This window comes from Phacochoerus africanus, chromosome 4 (genome assembly GCF_016906955.1).
Source record: "Phacochoerus africanus isolate WHEZ1 chromosome 4, ROS_Pafr_v1, whole genome shotgun sequence".
In the NCBI taxonomy this organism is placed as follows: Eukaryota; Metazoa; Chordata; class Mammalia; order Artiodactyla; family Suidae; genus Phacochoerus; species Phacochoerus africanus.
This window is the reverse complement of record NC_062547.1, coordinates 119384291-119397841: the sequence shown is the minus strand read 5'-3', so window position 1 is coordinate 119397841 and position 13551 is coordinate 119384291. Positions and strand designations below refer to the sequence as shown.

The window sequence follows — 13551 nt, the reverse complement described above, 5'->3', positions numbered from 1 at the left end:
CTGAGAACCTCTAATCTAAACTTTTCTATTAAATCTATTAAAATCATTCAAAGACTCTCTTAGCTCTCAGAGTCAGTTGGCATGGCACACAGGGTCCTCCCAAGATTTGGCTCCTCTCCTACCTCTTAACATCATTCTCCAAGCTACTTGCCGTGCACTTAAGGTTTTCATCTACAGCAAAATGAATTAACAGTTTCCAAAAAAAGTCAATTCAGGAGTTTATTAAAAATAAGTCAGAACACTGTCACTTTTGATAAACAAATAGAAAATATTAGCTATAAATAAATGCAGCTAGACTCAAGGAATGGTTTTGGCAACATTGCAGTAGAATCATGGTTTTCATTATTAGTCTAGAACCTTTTTAGCTCATCTCTTGTCATAGAACTGCTATGGTCAGAATATGTACCTGAATCAATACAACTAGAAGGTTCGTGGAATCATATTTTTTGTATCTGAATTGAGCAGGAGTATTTCCTCGTATCCATATTTACTTGTATTTTCATGCAAAATATGCTTCTTTTTTAAAAATATACAGTACTTTTCATTTCTAAAGTAAAATAATATTTTAAAATTTTTGATGTCTATTTTTGATGTCTATGTTTGAAAAGTGCCTCATGAGTTCACATTGTGCCACAATGGTTAACGAGTCTGACTAGGAACCATGAGGTTGTGGGTTTGGTCCCTGGCCTTGCTCAGTGAATTAAGGACCCGGCATTGGCCATGAGCTGTGGTGTAGGTTGCAAACACGGCTCAGATCCTGCATTGCTGTGGCTCTGGCGTAGGCCAGCGGCTACGGCTCTGATTTAGACCCCTAGCCTGGGAACCTCCATATGCCGTGGGAGCAGCCCTAGAAAAGGCAGAAAGACAGGAAAGAAAAAAAAAAGTGCCTCAAGAGACCAGTTATTTTGGCATTGATTCCATTTCTTTTAATCAGTGCATGGTACTATTTTAAAAAATAATGTACTTTTTTGTTTTGCTTTTTAAGGCCTCATCCGCTGCATATGGAGGTTCCCAGGCTAGGGGTCGAATCAGAGCTATAGCTGTTGGCCTACACCGCAGCCACAGTAACGCCAGATTCAAGCTGCATCTGTGACCTACACCACAGCTCATAGCAAGACCAAATCCTTAACCCACTGAGAAAGGCCAGGAATCAAAACCATGACCTCATGGTTCCTAGTCAGATTTGTGTTTCTTCCACTGTGCCGTGACAGGATCTCCAATAATGTACTGCTTTAACAAGTAACGGGAGTAGGGAAATGACAGTCTCTAGAAAAGTGTTTCTTATATAAACATATTGAAATAAATATTCAGTGTTTACAATAATAGCTTTTCAGTTTTTTTAATTAATTAATTTATTTTATATGGCCACACCCTCAGCATATGGAATTTCCCAGGCCAGGGATTGAATCTGAGCCACAGCTTTGGCAATATGGGATCCTTTAACCCACTACGCCAGCTGTGGATCACACCTGCGCTTCTGCAGCCACCTGAGCTGCTACAGTTGGATTCTTAATGCACTGCACCCCAGGGGGAACTCCTATAGTAGCTTTTTTAAGAGAAAATTCTTGGAGTCTTTTTCTAGAGAGATCAGTTGCTAACTTTAACCTTTGTATAAATACTTGGATATAATTTTTTAATAGATATGTTACAATGTCTTCAGATACTATACATTATAGACTACAGAAAGTCTTTGATAAATTGAATTTATGTGGAAAAGATCTACTCCTAGAGCTGTTATAAAAATCATTTTAAAATTAGTTTTAAAAAGTTTTTAAAATTAGCTTATTCTTGGTTCTAATAAATTAGCCTAGTAGCAGACTCAACATAAAGAGATTTTATATACATTATAGGAAAAAACTTATGAAAAGAATAAAGTTTTATTATGAAGAAAAAATATATTAAAGTGCTTGAATACATCACCACCTACAGATAAGGAGGGGTTTTTTTTAATTTATCTTTGAGGTTTGAAACATATAACGTCTTAAATGGAAGAAGGTATTTTTACATTACCTGGAAAGTGTTAAGATCCTATTTTATGTTATTCTGAGTGTATTTTCTCTTTCCATTGCATTTTTTTCCTAGAAAAGTTTCCTCATTTCTAGGCAATAAAATTTATTGTTGTTTTGTACCTTTTGTAATTTTAGAATAACTTCAAGAAAAATATAGTGGTGGAGGGAACATCAAATTCCTTTTTTCAGGTCCGAAAATTAGAGGAAAATGAGCCAGAAGAAGTCTAAGCAATCTCTGAAAAAGACATAAAAGGGGATTAACATGGGTGAAATAAGCTTTTCACAAATAACTTTGAGTAAGCACATCTATCTGTCATTTCTGTTTGGAAAAGTAAATGACACTTGTATAAGTAAAACTTTTGTCTTTAATTCTTTTGGCAAAGTTTGACTCAGTAAGATGTTTTGAACTTTAATAGCTCATGAGGCCATAAACGATGACCAGTTCAAAAATAGAAACAAATTTTGACTGCTGCAAAATCTGTTTTCTCTAGTGTTTCCATAACCGCAGAGCTCTGAGCTCTTCACAAGTCCATATAAGGCTCTCAGGCAAGCAACAGCCATGTAATTTCAGTGGCCATTTTAATGGAGGAAGGTTGCTACCCTCTGAAAGACCGGAAACTGTAGCGAGGCCAGTATAGAAAAGTTGTTATGGTATGAACACACACTTGTAACCAAATAGAATGTTTGAGTTTGTTTTCATTGTCATGTCAGATATTTTTAGAATGAGTGACGTTACCCAAAATAGGAAAATTAAATATGGTACAACATTCCAGAATGGATTATTCTGCTTAAGCTTCTTTTAGTTATGATGTCCAAAATATGGGCATCATATATGGTTTAGGAACTGTCAGAGGTAAAATTTGGCAGGGGTTTAATGTTACTTAGATTCAGAGGTTTGTTTATTTTGATTTTTAGGAAAAAATTTTACTTTTTTAAGTAATTTAATGTTACTTAGATTCAGAGGTTTGTTTATTTTGATTTTTAGGAAAAAATTTTCCTTATTAATAGCATAGTCCATTGTAGGCAAAAGGGACAGTCCTTTAGAGTGAGAAGTTTTTTATATTACTGCTACTCTTCCTTTTTTTTTTTTTTTTTTAATCACATAGGATGTTGGGAATGTCACTTCTTTAGCTAGGAACTGTTTTCCTTTGTTAGTGTTATTTTCTTGAATAATCTGTCATCTGATTTTGATCATCTGGTTTTTAAATTTTTGGTGTTTGAGACTTTGAGAAAGCAAACATTTAAAAAACTATATTTAGTATTTCTCTAAATTTATTTTTAATGTAGTAATAGGCTGAAAAGTAGCTAAAATATTTTAGAGCGTGTACAAATAAGAATGTCTGTTGTGATAAAAAATGCCTCTATTTTCAGATGCTTTGCATGCATACTTTGGGATTTGTGGCCTGTCACTAATGGAGGAAAGTGGCATTTGTAAAGTTCATCCTGCCCTAAATGTAAGCACACGGACTTCTGAACGCCTTCGAGATCTCCATCAGAGCTGGAAAACCAAGGACTCTAAACCTTGCTCAGAGAATGTACATATCTCCACATGACTGACTTTAAGATTGGGGGGAGGGGGGATTTGTAGCATAACTGTAGCTCAAGGTTAAAAGCCATGTATAACCAAGTGTGCTCTTTTTTCTAAGAGGTAGAGTCTTACAATCGAATCTTGTGCTGATGTCACTTTGGAATATGGCCTTGAGCCAGTAACCTTTGTACTAGGTTTCAGGAAAATCTTTGCTGAAATTTGAGCCTCAGTGGACTCTGCTGTGGTTCTTAAATGTTTATACTGTATTTCTAAGTTCTTTGGGGCAGATTAACTCTATGTAGGTAGATCATCTTTTTAAAAACTCTTCAATACAAAATTGTATCATATAAAATGGACACAAATCTTCAAAAGAAGTTTACAGTTCATATAGCATTGATAATCTTCGGGTGAACACTTAGTGATCATTTAAAGAGTTTGCTGATGGTAGAACATTGCTTTAATGAATTAAGTATCTGGGATTATTCTTTGAAAACATGATCCCATAATTTTTAGAAAGAAGGATGACTTATTTTGTCTTATTCTTAAGTAAAATGTGCCAATTAAACTTTTGTGGACTATACACATGAAATTAACTTCATAGCAAGAATGACTAGGCTTAACTAACACAATAATTTTCTAAAGAGAGATTGTTTTAAAAAGACTATTATGTAACTGAGGGAGAAGTAATTTAATTATGTAACTGTGAATGGGAAAGTTTTGTGCTGTGCAGGTCATTTATTTTAGGTGTTGCTGGGGCAAATAACAGTTATGTTTGATTACAATCTCAAATAATTAGTCGTTTTTGTTTTGTTGTTGTTGTTGTTGTTGTTGTTTTCCTTTATGCAGAGACAACAGTCTTACTGGGAAGGAAAGACATTTAGTGGTTTTGTTTTTTTTTCTGAGATATACTGTAAATTATACTTTCATAACTGAGTTATTTTTAGCCGTTTGTGGGGGGGGGGGTTTTAGTTTGTTGCCCCCAAGGTGTTAGTGTGTTAGCTGCTTTAATTTCAAACTGATGATTTTCTAATCTTTTCAAATTAAATAAGTGAACATTTAAGTAAAAAAAAAACTAGCACCATTCAAGTAAATTTAATGGTGTAGCTCCATACATGGTCATTCATATTTTTGTATTTTCAGGTAAGTGGGAGAGAAATGTATCATTTAGAAGTTAAGGACTGTGGTTTAGGTTTTGCTTGTCTTTATTTTGTTTTCTTCATTCTGTGACCTAGCTGACTGTTAAGGGGTTAGTGTAAAAACTCATCTTCATTAGGAGTTCCCTGGTGGCCTAGTGGTTAAGGATTCAGTGTTGTCACTGCTGTGGCTTGGGTTTGATCCCTGCCCAGGGACTTCTCCACATGCCATGGGCATAAAAAAGAACTCTTCTTTACTAATAATCAATTTTTTTATTTTTTGTCTTTTTGTCTTTTTGTCTTTTCTAGGGCCACTTCCCACGGCATATGGAGGTTCCCAGGCTAGGGGTCTAATTGGATCTATAGCCACCGGCTAACGCCACAGCCACAGCAATGCGGGATCTGAGCCACATCTGTGACCTACACCACAGCAACGCCGGGTCCTTAACCCACATAGCAAGGCCAGGGATTGAACCCGCAACCTCATGGTTCCTAGTCGGATTCGTTAACCTCTGTGCCACAACGGGAACTCCCTAATAATCAATTTATTAATAAATTACATCCATCTCTGTTGCTTAATGACATTCAAAATTATTAAGGTATTGCTAAAATGGAGAAGGAAATCTCTTCACTAAAAGATCTAGGTTTAAGTTAAAGTCGTGATGATAATAAATGTTGGTATAAAAAACTAAGTTACTAGTATCACTGTTTTAGGTATTGTAATATTTAACTCTTTATTTTAATTTCCTTCCTCGAATGGAGACAAACCCCCCTTAAATAATGGTACTTTCCAAGGGAAATCTAGTAAATACTTTGAAAAATTATTGATTTATTATTGGTGTGCCTAATTTTTAATCTCAATTTGCCAGAGTCAACTTTTTTTAATTAAATATAAAATTAGTTTTCTGATGGTGGGGAAAAAATAAGCTTAACAACATATATCATCCTTCCATGAGTTATTCCAGTTGTACCTGTTTGAATCCTGACAAATTAAGACATCTATGTCTCAAACTAGGTCATCTCTTAGACTTCTGGAATTAAGATGGCATATATGTAATGACTTTAGAACTATATAAAAAGCCCAGATTGTTTTTCCTGAATTGCCCTTGGTGGATGGAAGCTTAAAAAGTTAGTAGTATAACAGTATTCATAAATGGAGGCGAATTCCAAGGCCAAAGTATTTCATAAAACTATTAAGAAATATTTCTAACTCCTTATATTATTTTAATAGCATAAGATTTATATATGACAGTATGATTCTAATTGATATACTCATGAGAGGCCTTCTTGTGAAACTTTATGGACCTGGGAATGTTCACATTCCACAGCAGCTTACTGACCAAAATACCAGGCCATTGTGAGTTGTGGAGAAACTACCCCTAACTTTTTCTAGTTACTTATTTTAAAAAGGTATTAATAAAATAAATTATAAGCAATATTTCATATATGTACTTGGTTCTTTAGCAGTGGAGATGGAATGAGAAGGGGAATATGAAGTCTCACTTAACTGTTCCCTTTGTTCTATCCCCGGTCCCAGTATGGTATATTTTGAAAGATAATAGGAGAACCTTTTTTTTGAGCATCTGCATAAAGACAAGGTTCATCAGGTTGTAAACGTAGTTCAACGTATTTATCATCTACAGTGCTTTTAGATTTGACTAGTGTATATATTTTATTAGACCTTTAAATAATTATTTATAAATATTCAAATTCAAATAGATATTTTGCCAACAGTGGTATATAGTTTGAAACTGTTGGACCTGATAATATTTGAGAGTCACTTTAGTAAGGAGGTGCCCTGGAGTCAGATGACTTGGATTGAAACTCCAGATCTGCCAGTTCACCACTGTAATCTTGGACCCTAACCTGCCTTTCGGTAAAATGAGGGGGAAGGAATTTAACTCCCAAGGTTTTTTTGAGGATTAAGTAATACACATAAAGTACTTAGCATAGTACTTGAGATACATAAGTTCCTAATTATAATTTCTGTCATAACCATCAAAAATTGTTATTAAAACCTCTTTTCTATAATAGAAATCTCACAGAGTTTAAACTTGAAAATGGTGGCAGCAGTGTATTTTTGAATCTCCCCATATGAATACAGAGTAACTAGGATAGCCACAGACCTATTCTATAAAACTAGATGACACAGTGTTCCCATGAACTGAAAACACAATTTTATAAGGACAAACCACTGACCAACATAGTTTCAGCATCTGTGTGGGAGGAAGTGAGAGGCAGGCAGCTGGTTTCTGACAGCCTTGAGAATGGAGCTGTAACACTGCCCACAGTTTCTCACTGGAAAGTGGCAGTGGGCCAGTCTGAGAACAGAAGCTGAAACTGGGAGGAGTTCTACAGGTCCCCATTTGCAGGTAAGTGTTAGAGCAATATAATATGGTCTGATGATTGTGCTAGAGCAGTCTGGGCCCTGTCTTCATACATCTTAAGACTAATGAGACAAAGCCTAGCTAGAATTAGTATCTAAATCGCATAGGACACGTTGGGCAAAGAGAGAGTTCAGATAAATATCAGGAAAGAAGGCCAATATACATGGGCATTATATGAAGACATACATAATCTTTTAAATCACTTTGCGAAAAAAAACAGGAGCTTTAAGGCCATAGAACAAAGAAAAGTCATCCTGGAGCACCCCTCCCTCTTAAAAGTACAGAAAAACTCATTTTACCAAAAAACAAATCAAAACTGAGAAGGATTACAGTCAAATCTCCTTCAAAGTTGTAAGAAATAAGAGAGTAAGACCAGTGTCCCCACAGACAATGAAGGCACACTAGAAGGTCACAACCACAAGACTGATGAAAACTTAATATTTTTTAAAAAATCCATTGTGGCAGGAAATGTATAGTTTTAGAACTATATCATTAGAAATGGGAAAAGCTAAAAATTAAAGTCAAGTCTTGAAAACTTGATGAAAAAGCAAACCAGAAGAAAGTAGAAGGAATGGATTAACAAAACGGGGGAAGGAGGGAAAGCAAGATAGACAAACCATCAGCCAGCCTATTCAAGAAGAAAAGGGAAGAAGCAAAAATAAAAATTTAAATGACAAGAGAGAAATAACCATAAAACAGGGAAATTTTCAAAATTATAACACTACTTTGAATAATTTTATATAATAAATTAGAAAATAACTTTTTTTAGAAAAGTACAAATTGTTGCAACGGCCCATAGTAGGTACAGAAATTCAAAGCAAATGGACTCTTTTTCCAAAAACAGCATCAGACCCAAGTGTTTCAAGTGCATTATTTCTACCAAACCTTCACAAATAATCCCAATGTTATTAAATGGTTCCAGGGTCTGTAAGAAGAATCTTGAACCTCACAGGGCAAAAAAAACAAAAAAAGCCTTGCAAATTCATTTTGTTAAGTGACTATGATAGCATTGTTTCGAAAACCTGACAAAGATTGTACCAAAGAAAATAGAAACCACTCTCACTTATGAATATATCAGTACAAAAAATGTTAATATATTAGCAAACAATTCAACAATACTCTATGAAAGGTAAGTCGTGAGTAAGTTGGGTTTATTATAGGAATGCAAGAATAATATTAGTCCATTAATATTAAAAGAGTTAAGGAGAAAAATCATATGACTGTCTCCATCTTTGCAGAAAAGACATTTGAGAAAATTGAGCACTCATTTTTTAAATATACTCAGTAAGTAGAAAATGATGGTTAATTCAGTGACGTTGTACCTCTGCCCAAAAGCCAGCATCTTGAGTTCCCCGCAGGGCTCTTTGGAAACAAATCTGACTTTCAATCCATGAGGACGCAGGTTCGATCCCTGGCCTCGCTAAGTGGGTTAAGGACCTGGTGTTGCCGTGAGCTGTGATGTAGGTCGAAAATGCAGCTCAGATCCTGCGTGGCTGTGGCTGTGGCTGTGGTATAGGCCAGCAGTTCCAGCTCCATGTCAACCCCTATCCTGGGAACTTCCATATGCGTCTGGTGTGGCTCTAAAAAAACCAAAAAAGCCAGTGTCTTAATGTCGAGGCTTTCTGACTAAAGTCAAAAACAAGGCCCACCATCTCCTGGGCTACTTAACTTTCTGTTGAAGGATTTAGCCAGTGAAATTAGACAAGAAAAACAGATATGTGAATTGGAAAGGAAGAGGAAACGTTGCAGATACGGTTTTATATCTGGGAAACCCAAAGGAATTTGTTGAAAAACGGTAAGAGAACTTAAAGTAACAACCGCATGCAATTAATGTACAAATGTCAGTAGCTTTCACCAGACACAAAAGAGTGAATACTCCGATTCCATTTTTTTTTTTTTTTTTTTGTCTTTTTGCTATTTTCTTGGGCCGCTTTCGCGGCATATGGAAGTTCCCAGGCTAGGGGTCGAATCGGAGCTGTAGCCACGGGCCTATGCCAGAGCCACAGCAACGCGGGACTGAACCCGCAACCTCATGGTTCCTAGTCGGATTCGTTAACAACTGTGCCACGACGGGAACTCCCCTGATTCCATTTAGATGAAGTTAAAAGGGGGCAAAATTACATTGGTGTCAGAAATCAGCACCCCATTTCAGTCACAACCTTCTTCCTCAGAGGTAAGCGCTGTCATGGCTTGAGTCACCATCAGTTTTGCCAGTTTTTGGACTTTACAGAAGTGGAATCGTAATTACACATTTTTCAACTAGCATCTTTTGCTCTGCAAGGACTGAAGAGTTCAAGGCAGCTTCTCTGGTGCTGGCAGTGTTCTGTTTCATGATCTGGGTGCTGGTTACATAGGTGCATTCACCTTATGAATATTTATCAAGCTGTACACTTATGATTTGTGCACTTTTCTGTATGTATAATTGTAGTTCAATAAAAATGTTTCCTAAAAAGAATAAAAGACTTTATATATATATACAAACCTAATCTAGTTAGAAGATATGCTTAAAGAAAAGATCCCCTTTATTATTGAAAAAAGTAAAAAAAAAATGAACAGATTTCCCGTTATGGCACAGTGGAAATGAATCTGACTAGTACCCATAAGGATGCAGGTTCAACCCCTGGCCTCACTCAGTGGGTTAAGGATCCAGCGTTGCTGAGCTGTGGTGTAGGTTGCAGACTCAGCTTGTAAACTTAAGACATGTCCACAACTTACATGAGGAAACTTAAAAAGGTAAATCTCTTAAACAAGGGAAAAGATATATATGTACTATATTCTTAGGACAACATCAAGATGTACTTTTCTCCTTAGGCTAGTTTATAAGTGCAATGCTATCCCAATAAAAATTATCTGTGTTTTTGTTTTTATTTGATAGAACAAAGAAGAGTAACTGAGAACACTGAAAAAGAATCATAGTGAGAGGAAACAGCCCTACTATTAAAACATACCCTTGAATCATGGAGGCATGATTAAAAGTTTGGTCTTGACACATGAATAATGGAACATAAGAGAAATTCCAGAAATAGGCCCGTTGGCATATTAGAATACAGGGAGCATCTCAATCATTGAAAAAATTAACCTTTATATAAGTGGAAGTGGAATGACCAGTGCTCAGTTGTTCAGATACATATTTTTTTAAAGAATACGTAGATTTTTTCACTTGGAACTTTTTTGTTTACAATGAGCGTTTATTATTCTTTTGATTAAAAAAAAAATAGAAAAGCCAGTGAGTCCTCTCCCTACCTCTGTTCCCAGACTATACTTTCTAGAGATAACTGTAACTGTTGTATAAATCCTTGGGACTTTTAATCATTTTTCTCTCTCTCTGCATACATACACATGTAGATTTTTTTTTAATATCTATAGGTCTGAGCACTAGGCATCCCAGTACTATAGACATACTTAAAAAATACATATGCAACTATACTTATATGAGATACTATATAGGCTGTGGTATAACTTTTCTCCATTCTATGTTGTATTGTAAATGTCTCTCAATATCCATACTTTTCTTTCTTTCTTTCTTTCTTTGTCTTTTTATGGCCACATCCACAGCGTATGGAGGTTACCAGGCTAGGAGTCAAATGGGAGCTGTAGTCACTGGCCTGTGCCATAGCCACAGCAACTGGGTTACGAGCCGCATTGCAACTTACACCACAGCCCACAGAAATCCTGGATCCTCAACCCACTGAGCAAGGCCCGGGAATGAACCTGCATTCTCATGGATACTAGTGAGATTCGTTTCCACTGAGCCATGATGGGAACTCCCATACTTTGCTTTAAGCAGTTACATAGCATTGCATTGCATAAATATGTCATAATCTTATTTTTTACAATTACAAAAATACTGCTATAAGATACTTGAAAATGTATTATTGCCTACTTAGATTCTTTAAATTTATAGATGTGAATGGTTAGGACAGAGTGTGCATATTTTAAAATCTGATTGCTCTTGCCACACTGCTTTATAAGAACGTTGTACTGGTGCATGCTACCTTGACACAGATTTTAAATGTGTTAGAAGCTTAGTTCCTCACTCTTGTTTTACCAATTATAAATCTGGGGCCCAAAGATGAAGGAACACATGCAAGATCTGAAATTTTATATATATATATATACATATATATATGTATGTATGTATATAAACTGAAATATATACATATATAATCTGATGTATTTGTAATTATATGTATAATCTGAAATATATATATGTATATAATATGATGTATTTGTAATTTCATAGATAGATAGATGTATATGGCAATGCTGCAACTGGAGTGCAAGTTTCTGTTTCCAGAACAGGAATCTTCTTTTCATGTCGTAATTCTTTGATTAAGGTGTTCATCCTCTCGCCCCTTTAGTTCTAATAGCATTTCACCAAAGCTCCTACTAAGGCTTTAACTAAATTAAGAGTTGTCATTAAAAGTATATGTGAATTGATTGATTTCTGAACTGATTGATAATTGCTGCAGTGTTTTAAGATGTCACCATTGGAGAAGCCGGGCAATGGCTATGTGGGGCCTCTGCACAGTTTGCAGATTCTTGTGGGTCTACAAATTTTTCAAAATTAAAAGACTTTTTTATGTGTATATGGGAATATGTAAGGCACATAAAATTCATGGGAGAAATTGAGTTTAAGCTTAAAGCTAATTTATCCCTCATTTAATCCTAGATGAGCAAGTCAGGGAGTTTGGTAGAGCTTTATAAGATATCTAACTGGTGAGGGAGTTCCCATCGTGGCTCAGTGGTTAACGAATCTGACTAGGAACCATGAGGTTGCGGGTTCGATCCCTGGCCTTCCTCAGTGGGTTACGGATCCGGCATTGCCGTGAGCTGTGGTGTAGGTCGCAGACGCGGCTCGGATCCCGAGTTGCTGTGGCTCTGGTGTAGGCCAGTGGCTACAGCTCCGATTCGACCCCTAGCCTGGGAACCTCCATATGCCGCGGGAGCGGCCCAAGAAATCGCAAAAAAAAAAAAGTGCTTAATTATAATGGAAAATGCATTAAATTTTAAGATTTTTGGGGGCCTCGATCACGGCAGGTTGAAGTTCCTCAGGCCGGGGATCAAACATGTGCCACAGCAGTGACAATGCCAGATCCTTAACCACTCCAGGCAACTCCAAAATATTAATATATTTTGAGAGGAAGAGAGAGAGACCATATTCACATAACTTTTTTTTGCAGTTTATTGTTATACTTGTCTAGCTTGTTATTAGCCCTTGTTATTATTCTCTTACTGTGCCTAATTTGTGTATGTATAGAAGAAAACATAGTCTATATGAGGTTTGGTATTACTGCAGTTTCAGGCTTACTTTGTGGGTCTTGGAACTGACTCCTCTCAAATAAGGGAGGATTACTGTACTCTTAACATACTGTCCAGCAAGCAAGCTCCTTGGTATTTACCCAAAGGAACTGAAAATTCTATCTACACAAAAACCTGCACACAAATGTTTATAGCAGCTTTATTCATAACTGCAGAAACTTGGAAGCAACCAAGATGGCCTTCAGCAGGTGAATGGATAAATAAACTGTGGTGCATTCAGACAATGAAGTATTATTCAGCTCTAAAAGGAAATGAGCTATCAAGCCATGAGTAGATGTGGAGAAACTGTAAATGCATTAATGCTAAGTGAAAGAAGACAATTTGAAAAGGCTACACATTATATAATTCCAACTCTGTAACATTCTGGAAAAGGCAAAACAATGAAGACAATATCTAAATGTGAACAACTAATTAATAATATAAGAAAAGCAGTCTGCAAACTGAAAAAAAAATCATTAAAATAGAGTACCACACCAGAATACTCCAAATGATATTCTGTTATAGAGTATCTTTTTATCTGTTACAGAACATACTGTAGAAAATTATTCAGTGGTTAAATTTTAGAAATATGCCTATGGGAATGTCTATAGGAATAACTGTTTGGTCAATACTGATTACTTTTATGACTTCGTAAGTTTTTAAAATTTCTCATATTAAGGTTATTTCTAACTTACAAATGTTGCTGTGAACATCATGTGTTTGGTTTCTTTCCTGTGGAGTTCCTAGACGATTTCTGGATTTAAAAAATCCTGGTAACTGTTCATAAACTCACCAATAGGTTATAAGCCCACCAATTTCCTCATATCTTCTGCAACACAGGATATTTATAATAAAGTTTTTTTATTCTGCATGGGGAGAAAAAGGGTATTCCCTTTTGATGACACGTGTAGTAAGCAAGTCTAAGTTGCGGGTGCTCGGGGAGGAGTTTCATTTTTTATAGGTGGTGTGAGAATGAATGATATGTGTTCTGTATCTGTAAGAGTAAAATCAGAATAATGACTTTCCATTAGTTTAGGACTTACAACAATCATTTGTAAGTCCTAAATTATAAATTTTGCAGCCAGAACACTGGGATCACCTGGGAATTTCAGAAATGCAAATTCTCTGGCCCCCACCTTAGACCTACTCCTATCAGAACCTGGGGGTGAGACCAGCTAATCTGTTTTAACAAG

General features: G+C 36.0%; 1 protein-coding gene across 2 annotated transcripts in view; it reads left to right on the top strand.

Annotated features, from left to right (window-relative positions):
• The window catches only part of PGGT1B (protein geranylgeranyltransferase type I subunit beta), a 50849-nt gene extending 46500 nt beyond the window's left edge, over positions 1 to 4349 (top strand). Inside the window, exon 10 of one of the 2 annotated variants that reach the window (XR_007134568.1) lies at positions 3381 to 3512. Coding sequence is in view for 1 of the 2 variants with exons in the window: in XM_047778444.1 (XP_047634400.1) it covers positions 3381 to 3562 (182 nt within the window). In the remaining variant the exon portion in view is untranslated. Of the gene's footprint in view, positions 1 to 3380 lie in introns of both variants that reach the window. The other variant, XM_047778444.1, reaches the window with a different exon arrangement.
• The last annotated feature ends 9202 nt before the right edge of the window (positions 4350 to 13551 follow it).